Raw genomic sequence first — 18718 nt, forward strand, 5'->3', positions numbered from 1 at the left:
TATTTTTATTTTAGAGGTAGAGTTACAGACAGTGAGAGGGAGAGACAGAGAGAAAGGTCTTCCTTCTGTTGGTTCACTCCCCAAATGGCTGCAACAGCTGGAACTGCATGGATCCAAAGCCAGGAGCCAAGAGCTTCTTCCAGGTCTCCCACGTGGGTGCAGGGGCCCAAGCACTTGGGCCATCTTCTGTTGCTTTCCCAGGCCATAGCAGAGAGCTGGATTGGAAGAGGGGCAGCTGGGACTGGAACTGATGCCCAAATGGGATGCTGGCCCTGCAGGCGGAGGATTAACTTATTGCGCCGTGTCGCTGGCCCCGAGCTCCTTTGTTCTATTTCTTCATACAGTGTATAAGACATTACTGTAAACGGTAGTCACTGCTATGTTCTGTGGAACACTAATTGTATTTTAGTAGCCCTTGTACAACCTCCTTTTATCATTCCTTCCTCAGTCTCTAGTAATCAGTTTTCTAAGTTCAGATCAACTTCTTTTAAGTTAAACAGATTTTCTGTTTCTTCAACCTCATTTCTTTGTATTTATCTAAGAGAAATGCAGAATCAGTATGTGAATGTTTATAGTGACTTTATTCTGTACCTGAGCATAAATATTTGCTGAATGAATGAATGATTTATTGTGACTATTAGCGAGATTGGGCTTTTACAAATATTCTATTGGTTATTAATCTGTGATAAGTCTTTTAAACAAATGATATGGCTCTGACAGATGTGACATTGTATCTCAGTGATACAATCAATTCTTAACAAAAAAGAGGCTTCTTGGGAATAGAATCCACAAATTTGAACATGTAAAGATAGTAACATCATTATGTGTGGAATAGACCTGTAAGTACTCTGTTATATTGAGACTTAGATTAATTTAAAAAAATTTTGCGATACATCTGACCACACCCACCCCTTTTAATAAAACACTTAACTTTTTAAATAGTCGATCAGTGTAACAACATTTCTTTTGGTATAAAGCTTCTTGACCTATTTAGGATTTATGGTAGAGATTGAAGACTAGCAGCTTTTTGTGAAGTTTGCTCACTATATGTGTTTTGTTTGGCTTGTATAGTGTTTTTTTTTTTTCTTTAAGATTTATATATTTATTTTGAAAGAGTTACAGAGAGGGAAGGAGAGAGAGATATCCTTCATCCACTGGTTCCCTCTCCAGGTTGCTGCAACAGCTGGTACTGGACCAGGCTGAAGCCAGGAGACAGGAGCTTCGTCTTGGTCTCCCATATGGTTGGCTGGGGCCCAAATACTTGTGCCACCTTCCAGTGCTTTTCTCAGCACATTAGCATGGAGCTGCATGGGAAGTGGACCAGTTGGGACATGAACCAGTGCCCATATGGGATGCTGGCATTGCAGGTGGCAGCATTGCCTGCTACTCCACCAGCCCCAACTTGCCTAGTATTGATTAAACAGAATATTTGCCAACTTTGTGTGTGTGTATGTATGTATGTATATAATATGTATATAAATTAAAGATTTATTTATTTGAAAGGCTGAGTTACACACATACACACACAGAGAGAGAGAGAGAGAGAAAGAGAGAGAGAGAGAGAGAGAGAAAGAGATCTTCCATCCACTGTTTGACTCTCTAAATGGCCACAATAGCCAGGGGTGGGCCAGGCCAAAGCCAGGAGCCAGGAGCTTCATCAGGGTCTCTCATGTTGGTGCAGGGGCCCAAGTATTTGGGCCATCTTCTGCTTTCCCAGGCACATTAACAGGGAGCTGTATCCAAAGTGGAGTGGCTGGAACTTGAACTGGTGCCCATATGGGGCAGGAGCATCCCAAGTGGTAACTTAACTGGCTATGCCACAATGCTGTCCTCTATTTACCAACTTTGGATTGACATTTCAGTCATAGTAACAACTGGCTAAAATTAAGTAGCATCTGCACCTTATGAACAAGAAAGATTGTCTTCATTTTGCAACAATTATTACTGCTTGTTATTATTTTCCGAACAGTGAGGCCAGATCTTGGTTTCCTTGTCATTGTGCTTGTACCTTTTTCATTTGACCTTAAACCTGGTATCCTAATTCACTTAGGATGCTTCTCAGGTTACAATAGTAATTTCATGATAATAGACTAAATTTAAATATATAGCAAGGTTAAAACATAGGCTTTATCACTTATTACTATTTTCTTAATTTAGTGTCTTCATTGGCTACTGTGGCATGGAGCTGATATCACACAAGTAACTTCAAGAGGTTGGACAGCAGCTCACATAGCTGCAATTAGAGGTCAAGATGCTTGTATGCAGGTAATAATCACTTGGGGATTTTTTAAATTCAATAAGCTGGATTACTTTAGCATTGTTCTGTTGGGATGTTGCAATTATTCTATCTGATCCAGTAGATTTATGTTCTAAACAAGAACTTACTAGATTCTATGACTCAGATATTTTGATACTAACTTTCCACTTCTATGGTATGAGCCCAGTGATTCTTTTATTTCTGAAGTAGTTGGCCATCTGGATTGTTTTGAGACACATCACAGTCATGCCCAGATGATCTCCTTTCTAGTTTGCTTATTTCTGAAGTAGTTGGCCATCTGGATTGTTTTGAGACACATCACAGTCATGCCCAGATGATCTCCTTTCTAGTTTGCTGTTATGTTCTGAATGTTTGTTGTTCCCCAAATAAATACAAGTGTCACTTTGTATGTATAGGGGATTGGCTACAGGATCCCCCAAGGCTACCAAAATCTATAGATGTTCAAATCTCTTATATTCAATAGTGTAGCATATGTGTATATTCCATGTATATCTTCTCATAGACTTTAACTTATCTGTAGATTATTTAAACATTATGTACATGCTACATAAATAAAAGTTACAGAATGCAATTTAGGGAATATGACAAGGAAGAAGGTTTGTATATGTTCAATATAAAAGTTTTTTTTCCTGATGTTTTCTGTTGTGTGTTATGTGTATGTGAAACCTGTGAATATGGAGGCATGACTCAATATATTGAAATCTTAATCCCAAGGTGATGGTATTAGGAGGTAGGGCATTTGGGGAAGTTGTTAGTTATGAAGACTTTGCTGACATGAGTGGAATTAGTATCTTTATAAAAGAAACTCTCTCCCCAGAGAACTAGCTCACCCCTTAAACTGAATGTGAGGATGCAGTGAGAAGGTGCTGTCTAGGCAGAATGGGCTGCCACCAGACAAAAAATTTGTTAGCACTTTCATCTTGGAATTCTATCTTCAGAGTTGTGAGAAATAAATTTTTATTGTTTATAAGCTGTCCAATTTAGAGGATTTTGTTGTAGCTGCCTGAACAGACTGAGGCACTTGCCATGCCTAAAATTCCTTATTTAATTTATTTCCTGACCAGAGTAACACATTAACATGTGGCAGGATCTAGTTTATTAGAGAATCTACATTTAATCAATGTATAAGGTAGACTGGAATTTGGAAGAATACAGAGTTGTATAAGGAAACAGTCTCTGCCGGTAAGAAGCCTGGGATTTTGTTTGAAGTGATAGAAATTCTACTCAGTGAATTATAAAACAATACAAAGAAAAGTTTATGATTAGGGGTTTTTTATGATTAGGGTTTTAGTGAAAAATATAGAAGAGAAGAATTTTAGAATTTGGGAGAGGTTTGAGAAATTATAAATGTAGGAAATAAAACATCAGTTAAGCCTAAAAACCAGATTGATTTTAAATAGATAAGAAGTGTTGTAAGCAAGAAATATGTTCAGATCCATTAAAAGTAATGCATATCACTTATTCAATATTTTTTAATTTGTCAATAACAGTCTTTCATGCATCATCTCATTTGATACAACAATTCTATGAGTTCTTTTCATAGATCAGGAAACTGATTCAGAATGTTAAGTTTATTGTTTATGTCACTGACAAAGTCAGAATTTGAACCTAGGCTCGCCCTATTAATCTCTATGATGTACTTCTTTTTATAAAGATTTATTTATTTACTTGAAAGTCAGTTAGAGAGAAAAGGAGAGGCAGAGAGACAGAGAGAGAGGTCCTCCTTCCGCCAGCTCACTCCCCAGTTGGCTGCAACGGCTGGAGTTGTGCTGATCTGAAGCCAGGATCCAGGAGCCTCTTCCAGGTCTCCCACGTGGGTTCAGGGGCCCAAGGACTTGGGCCATCCTCCACTGTTTTCACAGGCCATAGCAGAGAGCCGGATCAAAGTGGAGCAGCCGGGACTAGAACTGGTGCTCACATGAGATGCCAGCACTGCAGACAGCGGCCTCATCCACTATGCCACAGCGCTGACCCCTATGATATATTTCTTTGTGGAGGCTATGAAGTGAAAGATTGAGATATGTTCAGGGGATATACCATTATTTGAGCTTGACTGAGTATAAATGGTTTGTCATGTGGACTGTTATGAAGTATGTTTGGATAGGTCACATCTGTAAAATGTCTTAAAAGTAGAATGGGCATTTTGGATCATTTGTATAGGAAAGGGAATTTTTATATACATACATGTGTATATGAGAAGACAACAATTTGTGGAAAATGGGATTAAAGGTAAGTTTATTATTGGTGCAAAAAATCTTAAACTCCTAAAATGTTCACTTTTCATGAATTTTTTGAAGACCTCTCATATGTGTATATACATACATATGTATGCATACATATCCACTCATATGGACATTAAGAGGGATGAAATAATAAAACACATATTTTAGGAAATTATTGTTGTAAAATGTCTCTAAGATTACCAGGGATGAAGAGAGAGTTTAGAGGTAAGATGACTAGTTAGGGATTTTTCCTGTAATCAGAGAAAACCAGAGAGGGAGAAATTAAGAAGTGGCAGAAGAAAAGAAAGAAAATGACTTGAGACATTTTGCAAAGTAGTCATTGACAGAATATAGTGAGACAGACAGAATATAGTGAGACAGACAGCCAGATATATATGATAGTGATTAGGAAATATGAAAGGGAAGATTTGGGAGGGAAAATGTTGAAATTAATTTGACACTTGTTCAGTTTAAGATGCTTGTAGTTCATTTAGATAGAGAATGTCCACACCGTTGAAAAGGGGGCTGGAGACAAAGAGTTCAAGAATAATAAAGAATAGAGAAGAGTTTAGAGTTGAGGATTGAATGTTGAAGAATATAACTAGTAAGCAAGGAGGAATCACAGAGTGAATAAAGAGTTCAGAGAAGGATGATCATAAAGGTAGGAGAGCCAGGATCAATTAGAACTGTGAAAATGAAGAAGTTTATTTTAAGGAGATAGGTGAAATATGAGTTAATCTAAGTAGAATAAAGTGTAACAAAATGCCACTGAACAAAGTGGATGAGTGCTCACTATAGGAAAAGGTTGGGTGTATGGTAGGGATGGCACCCAGTTTTCAAGTGGATTTGAAATTGTATTTATTAATTTGAAAAGCTAGGCAGTGTAAGGAAGGAGAAATAGAATAGACATCAGGATCAAATGAAACTTTGCTGATGCTTGCCTTTCTCCAAGTATTAGTTCAAGTCGCTGCCATTACTTTGATTATCCTTCTCTTAGAGTGGTCTTTTTCTTCTCAGAGCTTTTGTGGTGCTTTTTGGTACTATTTTGTGTAAAAAGATCGCTTTTTATATAGTTATCTTTATGTATTTCCTAATTCGCTGAGTTGATAGGTCTTTATGTTGTGACTTTTTAAATTTGAAATTCCAATTATCTTACAGATTTATTTATTTGAAAGGCAGAATTACACAGAGAAGGAGAGGCAGAGAGGCAGAGAGGCAGAGAGAGAGAGAGAGAGAGAGAGAGCGAGTCTTCCAACTGCTGGTTCACTCCCCAGTTGGCCTCACTGCTGGAGCTGTGCCAATCTGAAGCCAGGAGCCAGGAGCTTTTCCCAGGTCTTCCATGTGGGTGAAGGCCCAAGAACTTGGGCCATTTTCTGCTGTTTTTCCAGGTGCATTAGGGAGCTGGATCAGAATTGGAGTAGCTGGGACTCAGCTGTGCCCGTATGGGATGCCGGTGTTGCACTCTCTATGCGACACTGCTTAACCCTCTACTCTGCTGGCCCCAAGGCAGTGGCTTTAACCATCAGGCCACACTGCTGGCCCCTAGGTTTTACTCTTACATACATTGCATTTGATAAATTTATGATGACATTTATTTACCATTTAGGTATTGTACAAAGTAGTTTCACTGTTCTAAAAATCCTCTATTCTCTAGTCGTCTTTCCCTTTCCTCCAACCTGGAGACACTAATATTTTTTCTGTCTCCATAGTTTTACCTTTCCCAGAATGTCATATAGTTGGAAATTATACAGTATGTAGCCTTTTCAGACTGGTTTATTTAATATGCATTTAAGTATCCTCCATGTCTTTTTCATTGTTTGATAGCTTGTGTCTTTTTTGTACTGAATATTGCTCATTGGCTGGATGCACCACAATTTATTTGTATTTATCCACAGAAGGACATCTTAGTTACTTCCAAGTTTTGGCAAGTTTTGCTTAAACATCCAAGTTCAGGTTTTTGTACTGATAGAAGTTTTCAACTTTGAGTAATACCTAGGAGCATGATTGCTGGATTGTATGTTCAGATTATGTTTAATTTAGTAAGAAGCTGCCACACTGTTCTAAAGTGGCTGTACCATTTTGCCCTCCCAAATAGCAGTGAACAAGAGTTGTTGCTCTATGTCCTTTTTAGAATTTTATGTTTTTGGTGTTCTGGATTTTGGCAATTCTAATAGCTGTGTACTGTTTTCACATTGTTTTAATTTGCATTTCCATTATGACATTTGTGGAGCATTTTTTTGTATACCTATTTGCCATCTTTAAATCTTTGGTGAAGTCTGTGTTCAGGTCTTTGATCTATTTTAAACTGGGTTGTTTTCTTGAATTTTAAGAGTTCTGTGTATATTTAGGGTAACAGTCCATTACTGGGTGTGCCTTTTACAAATATTTTCCTCCAGTCTGTGATTTTTCATTTATTCTCTTGACACTGTTTTTTGCAAAGCAACGATTCTTTTAAGAAAAGATTTATTTATTTATTTGAAAGTCAAAGTTACACAGAGAGAGGAGGAGAGTCAGAGAGAGGTCTTCCATCCTCTGGTTCATTCTCCAGTTGGCCACAATGGCTGGAGCTGCGCCAATCTGAAGCCAGGAGGCAGGAGCTTCTTCCAGGTCTCCCACGTGGGTGCAGAGGCCCAAGGACTTGGGCCATTTTCCACTGCTTTCCCAGGTCATAGCAGAGAGCTGGATAGGAAGTGGAGCAGTCAGGACTTGAACTGGCTCCCATATGTGATGCCGGCACTGCAGGCAGCAGCTCAACCTGCTACGCCACAGTGCCGGCTCAGCAATGATTTTTAATTTTAATGAAGTCCAATTTATCAACTCTTTGTCTCATGCATTGTGCCTTCGGTGTACTTAAAAATCTATTGCCACACCCTGGATCATCTAGATTTTATCAGATGCTATCCTCTAGGAGTTTTATAGTTTTACACTTTACATTTAGGTCTGTAGTACATTTGGAGTTCATGTTTTTGAAAAGTGTAAGGTCTACTTGTAGATTCATTGTTCTTGCAGGTAAATAGCCAGTTATTTGAGCAACCTTTATTGAAACTACAGTTATTATTGCCTTTGCTCCTTTGTCGAAGGTCGACTGACTACTATTACATGAGTCTATTTCCATCCTCTTTATTTAGTTCCATTGATCTATTTGTTCTTTGGCCAATACCTCACTGTTTTGATTACTGCAGTTTTATGTTAAGTGTTGTGTTGACTATTCTAGGTCTTTTGCCTTTTTAAATAAAGTTTAATATCAATTTGTTGATATCCACAAAATACCTTGCTGAGATTTTAATTGGGACTAATAATTCTTTGAAATCAGCCACTTTGTATATGATATAGAGGGGTATGCTATATGTTGCATTTTATTTGAAAGGCAAGGTGACGGGGGCGGGGTTTGGGGAGAGAGGGAGAGAGAGAGAGATTCAGAGAGAGAGAGAGATCTTGCATCTGCTGGATCACTCTCCAAATGGCCACAACAGTTGGTACTGGGCTAAGGCTGAATCCAACAGCCAGGAGCCTCTTCTGGGTCTCAGATCCATGTGGCAGGGACCCAGGCACTTGAGCAGTCATCTAATGCTTCCCAGGTGCATCAGCAGGATCTGGGTTAGAAGTAGAGTAGCTGAGACTTGAACCAGTGATCCAATAAGGGATGATGTCATGGCAAGTGGCAGCTTAACTTGTTGTGCCACAATGCCAGCCCCTATATTACACAATTTATGTATAGAAACAGGGCCAATTGCAAATTAAAATTAAAGCTTCTTACATGAAATTACAAGCTTGTTAGAGAGTTTGCAACTATTTACTTCAGTTAACTAAATCCTTTTGTTGAGTTTAAAACCCGGCTAATAAAAGATTCTGCTTTTGAAATTATAGAAGTTTAAATTTCAGTTTTATTGGCTTAGTATTAAAATATTTTTCATTGTTATTAATCTGTGCTCCTGAAAGTGTGCTTTGTAAGATGTATCACATGCTCAAATTAGGTTGTAAAATTAGTTAAATGTCTCAGTAATGTTAAAAGAGAGCCTCAAGCATTTTTTTAAGGATTAGTTAACAATTCCCTGGTTTGCTTTTAGCATATATGTAAGAACATATATGATAATTTAGCTATAAGCTAAATTTCCAGCCTTTAGGTAATCTGTGTCTTTGGGGCCAGCTCTGTGGTGTAGTAGGCTAAGCTTCCACCTTTGGTGCCGGCATCACGTATGGGTACTAACTAGTTCATGTCCCAGCTGCTCCTTTTCTGATCCAGCTCTCTGCTTGTGGTCTGGGAAGGCAGTGGAAGGTGGCCCAAGTGCTTAGGGCCCTGCACCCCTGTAGGAGACTCAGAAGAAGCTTCTAGCTCCTGGCTTCGAATTGGCTCAGCTCCAGACATTGCTGTCATTTGGGGAGTAAACCAGTGGATGGAAGACCTTTCTCTTTGTCTCCCTCTCTCTGTAGCTCTACCTCTCAAATAGATAAATAAAATCTTTAAAAAAAAGTAATCTGCATCTTCATATGTACTTGTGTAAGCTCATTTCCATTTCTCCATTTTTAGGCTCTTATAATCAATGGAGCAAATCTGGCAGCTCAGGATGACCGTGGATGTACTCCTTTACATCTCGCTGCAACTCATGGACATTCTTTTACTTTACAAATAATGCTCCGAAGTGGAGTGGTGAGGGACTCCTGTTAATTAGTGATTATATATAATCATATAGATGGGATAGTACTTGGTAGTCTGGTTATCTCTTCCTAACTTTTTAAAATCTCTTATTTGACTGGGAAAGTAATTTAGTTGTTCTCTTTAGCTTTTCCGTCTTTAAACATGGAACAATAATTCAGATAAATCTTCCCTACTGCCCTCTCTACCCCTCACCCCAAGTTGAGTAGTACAAAGGAATTTCACAAGCATTAGGTGGTTCTTCATTCCGGTTCAGAGTTTGGGAAGATTCTGAAGCTTCTAAACAAAGGTAACCAGGTGATTGTAAATCTTTATGAATTTCTCTCTACCTATGCGTATCTTTTAAAACTCTTATTTTATGCTAATTTAGAAAGCAGTTTTTCTCTCCAGATATTTCATTTATTTTTTGCAATATTTATTTTTAATATTGTTCAGTTGTGGTATAAAAAAATAGCCTCCTGGCATGGGCATTGTGGCAAAGCAGGTTAAGCTGATGCTTGGGAGGCCTGTATCCCATATTGAATGCTGGTTTGAGTCCTGGCTCCTTCACTTCCAATCCAGCTCCCTGCTAGTGTCCCTGGGAAGCAGCATATGATGGCTCAATACTTGAGTTCTTGCCACCTACGGGGGAGACCTAGATGGAGTTCCTGGCTCCTGGCTTCATCTAAACCTAGCCCTGGCCATTGCTCCTATTTGGGGATTATATCAGTAGATGTAGGAGCTCTCTGTCAATCTCCCTCTGTCACTTTGCCTTACAAATAAATTAATAAATATTAAAACATAGTAAAATCATATATGAAAATAATTACTTATTGATGATTTTATGGTAAGAGTTGTTTTTTTGTAAACATTGACACTCTGCTGAGATTTCAAATAAATTTGAAGAATGTTTTTATTTATTTATTTATTTATTTTATTTTATTTTTTTGTTAAATATTTTTTTTTATTTTTTATTTTTATTTATTTATTTTTTTTTGACAGGCGGAGTGGACAGTGAGAGAGACAGAGAGAAAGGTCTTCCTTTTCCGTTGGTTCACCCTCCAATGGCTGCTGTGGCTGGCGCACCACGCTGATCCAATGGCAGGAGCCAGGTACTTATCCTGGTCTCCCATGGGGTGCAGGGCCCAAGCACTTGGGCCATCCTCCACTGCACTCCCTGGCCACAGCAGAGAGCTGGCCTGGAAGAGGGGCAACCGGGACAGAATCCGGTGCCCCGACCGGGACAAAACCCGGTGTGCCGGTGCCGCAAGGCGGAGGATTAGCCTAGTGAGCCGCGGCACCGGCCTATTTATTTATTTTTTTTGACAGGCAGAGTTAGACAGTGAGAGAGAGAGAGACAGAGAGAAAGGTCTTCCTTTTCTGTTGGTTCACCCCTCAAATGGCCGCTACAGCCGGCACAAGTGTTGAGATCTTTAGAGAAAAAAAATGAAAAAATGATTAATTTTTCAATAGTTCTTAATGTTAATGTTCTTAGTGATATGATTTGATTACTTAAATCATCTCATTTTATTAGAGATCTATGGTTAGTAAAATTACTAGTTCTTTTTTTTTAAAAAAGATTTATTTTATTTACTTGAAAGAGTTACAGAGAGAGTTAGAGACAGAGAGAGAGAAGTCTTCCATCTGCTGGTTCACTCCCCAAATGGCCACAAAGGCTGGAGCTGAGTTGATCTGAAGCCAGGAGCCAGGAGCTTCTTCTGATTTTCCCATGTGGATATAGGGGCCCACGGACTTGGGCCAGCCTCTGCTGCTTTCCCAGGCTTGTTATCAGGGAGTTGGATCAGAAGTGGCGCAGCTGGGACTCAAACCAACGCCCATATGAGATGCTGGCGCTGTAGTCCAGGGCTTTATTTAACCTGATGCACCACAGTACTGGCCCTGCCTTAAGTTTGCTTTTTATTTTTTTAAAGATTTATTTATTTTACTTGAAAGTCAGAGTTACACACACACATACACACACACACACACACACACAGAGGTCTTTCATTCATTGGTTCACTCCAGAATTGGCCACAACTGCCAGAGCTGCGCCTATCTGAAGCCAGGAGCCAGGTGCTTCTTCCTGGTCTCCCACACAGGTGCAGAGGCCCAAGGACTTGGGCCATCTTCTACTGCTTTCCCAGGCCATAGCAGAGAGCTGGATAGGAAGTGGCGCAGCTGGGACTCTAACCAGTGCCCATATGGGATGCCGGCGCTGCAGATGGTGGCCTTACCCGCTATGCCACAATGCTGGCCCCAAGTTGCTTTTTAAAAACCATTTTATATGACTAGTTATATATTTTTTAAAAAGGTTATTTTATAATATATATTAATTATATATATATAAAATATGTGTTGTAAACTTTCACTAGTATCTTATTAGCTTGTCTGTTCCAATCAGTGGTTGTAGTAAAATTTTTTCTATTATATTTAGTTTTTGCCTTAAAGTTTTAAGAGAAGCCTCCAATTTTTATTTGCAAAAGTCAGCTGCTGGGCTCAGTGTTTTCTCTACAAAATGCGAAGGAACTGAGTGCTTGTGAATGTTACCTCTAGGATCCCAGTGTGACAGATAAGAGAGAATGGAAACCTGTACATTATGCCACTTTTCATGGGCGACTTGGCTGTTTGCAGCTTCTCGTTAAATGGGGATGTAGCATAGAAGATGTGGACTACAATGGAAATCTTCCAGGTATTCAACAAAAGCAAGTATTTTAGTTTTTCATTAATGTTAACATTTAAAATGTTTGGTCATAGTTAAAAATATCAATTGTTACCATTCTTCTAGTCCCTTATAAAACTAAAGTAATAATTATTTTGACATGAACCTTTTTCACTTTATATCATGCCAATGTTATGTACTCTTTGATGTTTTCTGGAACCGTAATCATCAAGAAGCAAATAGGCAAAATTAAACATAGGTTTATTCTTTGCACCAACTCATTTAACTTCATACCTCTCTTCTTTGCAGACAATTTTTAAAGTTTTATAAACAGTTTGTTGAAAACACTAGTGTATTTGAGTTCATATGCTATTGTAGTTGTTTATCCTGTGATAAGCTGACTAGCTGAGACCTAGACTCTACATACCCTCATACCCTATCTTCTATAAGAAATGCTATAGAAATTCAAAAAAGGGAGAGATCACAGTAAGATTAGAGTGAAAATGACACTTGAATTATATCTTAGAGGAATTTTTTTAAAAGATTATTTGTTTATTTGAAAGGCAGTTACAGAGAGGCAGAGGCAGAGGCAGAGAGAGAGAGAGGTCTTGCATCTGGTGATTTGCTCTCCAAATGGCTGCAACTTCCAGAGCTGGGCCAATCCAAAGCCAGGAGCCTGGAGCTTCTTCTGGGTCTACCACAAGAGTGCAAGGGCCCAAGGACTTGGACCGTCTTCAGCTGCTTTCCCAGGCTATAGCAGAGAGCTGGATCAGAAATGGAGCAGCCAGGACTCAAACATGCTACTATATGAGGTGCCAGCACCACAGGTGGCCCTTTGCAGGAATCTTAAGAAGCAAACATATCAAGGGGAAATGATAAATCACTTTGATGTTTATAAACTGTCTGGATCCCTGTAGAGTATCTAATTCTGTAGGCTGACATGCTGGACCTTCATAATTCAACTCCTACCTACCTTCCTGGCCTCACTTCCCTTCTTTACCTAGGATCTGTTTGCTGCCTTTTTTTTTTTTTTTTTTAAGATTTATTTATTTATTTGCCAGGCAGAGTTACAGACAGAGAGAGGGAGAGACAAAGAGAAAGGTCTTCCATCTGCTGGTCCAGTTCCCAATGGCCACATGGCCAGAGCTAAGCCGATCTGAAGCCAGGAGCCAGGAATTTCTTCCAGGTGCAGGGACTCAAGCACTTGGACTATCTTCTACTGCTTTTCCATGGCATGACAGAGAGCTGGATTGGAAAAAGAGCAGCTGGGACTCAAACCAGCACCCATATGGGATGCCAGCGTCGCAGGCAGCAGCTTTACCTGCTACACTGCAGCACCAGCCCCTTTGCTTCGTTTTAAAGTACAACTGTCAGTGTTCATTTGATGATGGTCTGTTGGTATGAACATTACTTTTTTTGTGTACCTGAAAGGACTTTATTTTGCTTATTTTTACCTATTTTTCTCATTTTCTTTAAAAAATAGGATTTAAATTAAAATAAACTTTGAATATAGAAAAGTGCTAATTCAAATGCACAGCCCATTGAATTGTTATTTTTAATCAGAACATCTGATCATTTTGTAATATTTTATTGTCTGCTCATTAAGAAAAATCCAACTTTTATTTAAATATGTATAATTCTTATATAATCATGTATATAACCATATATAGTATATTTTTTTACGATTTTTAAAAATTTATTTATTTGATGGGTAGAGCCACAGACAGTGAGAGGGAGAGACGGAGAGAAAGATCTTCCTTCTGTTGGTTCACCCCCCAAATGGCCGCTATGGCCGGAGCTATGTCGATCCGAAGCCAGGAGCCAGGTGCTTCTTCCTGGTCTCCCACTCAGGTGCAGGGCCCAAGTACCTGGGCCATTCTTCACTGCCTTCATGGGGCCACAGCAGAGAGCTGGACTGGAAGAGGAGCAACTGGGACTAGAAACCGGCACCCATAAGGGATTCCGGTGCTGAAGGCGGAGGATTAGCTGGTGAGCCACGGAGCCAGCCCCATATGTAGTATATTTTATAATAATATACTGCAGAGGTTAAGAATGTGGCCTCAGGATTAGATTGCTTGCATTCAAACTTCTCTCAGAATAATTCATTTTATATGCAGTTATTGAACACTTATTTTATGTTAATACCTCTTCTAAGAACTGGGGATATCACAGCAAATAAAAAAAAAGTTTCTCCCTTCAGGTGGTGGTGAGGGGAGAGACAGATAATGATCAAAATGAATGACCAAGGGACCGGCGCTGTGGTGCAGTGGGTTAAAGCCTAGGCCTGAAGCGCTGGCATCCCAGATGGGCACTGGTTCTAGTCCCAGCTGCTCCTCTTCTGATCCAGCTCTCTGCTATGGCCTGGGATAGCAGTAGAAGATGGCCCAAGTCTTTTGGGGCCCTGCACCCGCGTGGAAGAAGCTCCTGGCTCCTGGCTTCGGATTGGCGCAGCTGCAGCCGTTGCGGCCATATGGGGAGTGAACCATCGGATGGAAGACCTCTCTCTCTCTCTCTCTCTCTCTCCTTCTCTCTGTAACTCTGTCTTTCAAATAAATAAAATAAATCTTTAAAATGAATGAGCAAAACATAGGAGTATGTGTTTGGGTAAACGTAATGTAGGAGAGGTGATTAGAAACTATTAGAGTAGGTGAAGTTTAAAATGGGTGGTCAGCCAAGCTTTCACTGAAGGTATGACTATTGGGTGAAGATTGAAGGAGTTGAGGGAGCAGGTCTTGGGCCTGTCTCCAGGGAAGAATATTACAGAAGAGGTAACAGCAAATCTGAAGCTTCTCAAGCAAGGGTGTGCCTGGTATGTGTATGTAATAGCAAGTCTCTTTGGTCAGGGGTGAAGTGAGAGATTGAATAATAGATGATGAGGTCACAGAAGTATCAAGAGCCATTGGAGAATTTTGAGCACAGGAATAACATGACATGAGTTATGTTGGCGGAAATCATTTGCCAGTTGTCTATAATAGACTGCTTGAGTCTGCTGCCTCCCAGAGTGTGCATTAGCAGGAAGCTGGAATTGAAAGTTGGGGCCAGCACTGTGGCGTAGTGGGTGAGGCTGCTGCCTGCATCCTATATGGGTGCCAGTTTGAATCCTGACTGCTGCACTTCTGATCCAGCTCTCTGCTATGGCCTGGGAAAGCAGTAGAAGATGGCTCAAGTCTTTGGGCCCCTGCACCCGCGTGGGAGACCTGGAAGAAGCTCCAGGCTCCTGGCTTCGGATTGGCGCAGCTCCAGACGTTGCAACCAATATGGGAGTGAAACAGCGAATGGAAGACCTCTCCCTCTCTCTCTCTGCCTCTCTTTCTCTCTGTGTGTAACTCTTTCAAATTAATAAATAAATCTTTAAAGCTGGGTCTGTACCCTGACTCTCCAATATGTGATATGGGTGTTCCAAGAAGCTTGTAAGCCTCACACTAAATGCCTGCTCCATTGGATTTCACTTTTCTAGGATAATTTTCTGTGGCTTGGTCTTTTGTGACCCTCATCTGTTCTCTCTACACTCCCAGTAAGTCTAATTATTTAGCCATTTAGTCTGTTGCTTTGATATGACCAAAAAGCTGACTGTATAAAGAGATTGAGCCCCCAAAAAGGTATATTCTAGCCCTGAGGAAATCTTTCCTTTCATATGGTGTAGGGATAGTCATCTCCCTATGAGAATTAGACTTAATGTGTTATTTCTTTTTTCAAGTTTTCATTTCAAGTATAACATTAAAAAAAAAAAATGTCTTCTCTGTAGTTCACTTAGCAGCCATGGAAGGCCACCTTCACTGTTTTAAATTCCTACTCAGTAGAATGAGTAGTGGAACACAAGCTTTAAAAGCCTTCAATGATAATGGAGAAAATGTATCAGACTTGGCACAGAGGTTTTTTAAGCAGAACATTTTGCAATTTATCCAGGGGACTGAGTATGAAGGAAATGATCCAGAAGATCAGGAAAGTAAGTAATTAACCTGCAATGTTTCAGCATATAATGTAATGTTATGATAGTAAAATCAGTGGAGTAGGAAAGAAGTTATAAGGCAAACACTATGTTCAAATTTATTATATATATTTGTCTACACATTCATCCATGTTCTTTATTATAAAATATATTAGACAATAGTATGTAGAGATTAACATAAAAGAACACTGTTTATATCACTAGATTTGAATAAAATATTATATAATTGAAATCCCTTGAATCTTTTTCTTCCTTCTTAATGGTAAACTATTATTTTGAATTAATCATTTCATTCTGTGGTTTTATATTCTCGTTCTACAGTGTGTATTTATAAGTATGCTCATAAAAATATATAGTATTGTTCTGTGAATTTGTTAGTTAAAAGGTTACTGTGCTATAACAAAGAAACTCTAAAAATTCAGTGGCTTAAATGATAGGGAAATTAAATTCTTATATATGGCAGTCCAGGTTAAAGAGTGAAACTGATCTATATAGTCATTCAGGGACTTAATATTTTCCAAACTCTCCCTAGTAGTTACTGATCGAACAAGGGTTGGGGAAGGAACAAGTAAGTATAAGCTAGGACCAGAGATTTCTGATTTCTGGTATACACTCTTTACTTTTGCTAGCATTCTATTGGTAAGAGTTTTGTCATATGATCATATGCCTGTAAGGAGGCCTAGTTACTTATAACCTAGTTGGGAAACCACATCTCAGCTACAACTCTATTACTGTTTAAAGAAGGGGATTTTGGTGGACAACCAGTCGTCTTTCAGACTTATTTTAAAACTTCACAAAAAAGGCATACAAAGTATATCCTCTGTGACTTGCTTTTTTCACAAAATATGTTTTTGAGATTATTAGGATAATATAAGTATCCTGCCTGGTTCATTAATTTCCTGTCTTACCTTTTCTCCATTTGACTTTGGGTTACTTACAATTTTGTAGTGTTTAATCATTTAGATAATGGTTATTTTTGTAAATGTTCTACTTATGTACATGTATAAGAATTTCTTTAGAGAAACTCTTACTTTTTCACAAATAGTCCATATAGACAATATAAATAGTTGTATGACACACTGGAATCATTTGAAAGGTCTTCATAAGGTCCTGCCTATCTTTAGATACTCAGCTTTTATGTATCTTGGTAAATATTGCCTTGGCAAATAGTAACTTAGATAAATAGTAAGGCAACCAAGAGCCTTTGTAAAGTTATAAACCTCACTTTAGGTATTTTTGGGTGTGATATACCTATCTTCAGCATGAAAGGTATTGCTGCATCCCTCATTGAAGAGATTGTAGCAATTTGCACATCTAACAGCAGAGTTAGGTGAGGATTTAGAGAGACAGTATTTTGTTAGACTCTAAATCTTTTAGCAATCAGTTGAGTATAAAAAGGTTTAATTTGTGTTTTGATTTGCATTTTTGTAATTACTAGTGAGGTTGAACATCTTTTTGTAAAATTATTACCTGTTCTAGTTTTTTGTTACTTAGTTACCTATATTTTTCTCCCTCTTTAAAATTACATTATGGTTTTCTAAATAATTTGTATATAGTCTTGATACTAATCATCTTGATATTTATCTGAATCAGATATTTTCTCACATGTGTGGCTTTTTTTTCTCTTTGTGGTATCCTTTTTAAAAATCAAGTTTATTAGAGAATAATTTATTTGAAGTAAACTGCATTGATTTAAAATGTGCAATTTTGTGATTTTGACATGTATGTACACTCGTCAATCAACCGCAGCTATCAAGATATAAAACATTTTCATCACCCCAAAGTTTTTTTCTTACCTCCTTCCAGTCATCCCTTATTTTACCGTGGCCCTTCGCAACCACTGATGTGTTAAGTGTTACTGTCAATTTGCATTTTTTGGAGTTTTGTATGCAACTGTTGTTATTTTGAGATCATCCTTATTGTATGTGTTAGTAGTTTAATCCTTTTTTATTGCTAAGAAGTATTCTATTGTATGGACATATCCATTTTCTTACCCATTTACAAGTGGGTTTCAAAGAATTCATGGAGATTAAGCATATCTTTTAATTCCATTTGTTTCAAATGTTTTGAAGCTCCCTTATACCAGCTGATGAGCATTTGAATTGTTTCCAGTTTGGGACTGTTATTAAGGCTACTGTAAACATTTTATTTAGGCATATTTGCATTTCTCTTGGTAAATACCTAGGAGTGGAATTTACAATAGGTATATTTTAATGTTAAGAAACTATCAAGCAGTTTTCCAAAGTAGTTGTATTATTTATATCCCTCACCAGAAGTGTATGAAGTCTCCATTTACTTTACAACCTGCTAAACACTTGATATGGCTGATCTGTTTTATTTTAGTCATCCTAAGTGTTATCTTATTGTGGTTTTAATTTAGATTTTTTTGGGAAGGTAATGATGCTCTGCATTTGTTTATATGCTTATTAGCAATTCATATCTCTTATCTATCTGTTCAATTCATTTGTCTATTTAAAAATATTTGTTTATTTGAAAGAGTTACAGGGAGAGAGATGGAGAGAGAGAGAGAGGGAGAGTGAGAGCACTTCCATATGCTGGTTCACTCCTTAGATGGCCGCAGTGGCCAGGATTGGGCTAGACTGCAGCCAGGAGCTTCATCTGGGTCTCCCATGTGGGTAGCAGGGGCTCAAACATTTGGGCCATCTTCTACTTTTCCCAGCCCATGAGCAGAGAGTTGGATTAGAAGTGGAGTGGCCAGGACATGAATTGGTACCTTATGGGATGTCAGTATTGTAGGCAGCAACTTTACCCGCTACACCACAGTGCTGGCCACAATTTTGCCTTTTTTTTTTTTTTTTTTTGACAGGCAGAGTGGACAGTGAGAGAGAGACAGAGAGAAAGGTCTTCCTTTTGCCGTTGGTTCACCCTCCAATGGCCGCCACGGCTGGCGCACTGCGCTGATCCGATGGCAGGAGCCAGGTACTTCTCCTGGTCTCCCATGGGGTGCAGGGCCCAA

The 18718-nt window shown here is 38.9% G+C and overlaps 1 protein-coding gene across 12 annotated transcripts in view; it reads left to right on the plus strand.

Moving 5' to 3' along the window:
- Window positions 1-18718, plus strand: part of ANKRD42 (ankyrin repeat domain 42) — a 106369-nt gene that overhangs the window by 17580 nt on the left and 70071 nt on the right. For 2 of the 12 annotated variants that reach the window (XM_089332116.1, XM_089332108.1), the window contains exons 3-5: window positions 2158-2265; window positions 11687-11822; window positions 15538-15738. The exons of 1 other annotated variant lie outside the window; for it this stretch is intronic. In XM_089332116.1, coding sequence (XP_089188242.1) covers window positions 2158-2265; window positions 11687-11822; window positions 15538-15738 — 445 coding nt within the window. Of the gene's footprint in view, window positions 1-2157; window positions 2266-9028; window positions 9149-9429; window positions 9452-11686; window positions 11823-15537; window positions 15739-18718 lie in introns of those variants that run through there. 9 more of the 12 variants (XM_089332121.1, XM_089332144.1, XM_089332140.1 and 6 more) reach the window with 7 other exon arrangements.

This window comes from Oryctolagus cuniculus, chromosome 1 (assembly GCF_051225735.1).
Source record: "Oryctolagus cuniculus isolate XC-2025 breed Fujian yellow rabbit chromosome 1, ASM5122573v1, whole genome shotgun sequence".
Lineage (NCBI taxonomy): Eukaryota > Metazoa > Chordata > Mammalia > Lagomorpha > Leporidae > Oryctolagus > Oryctolagus cuniculus.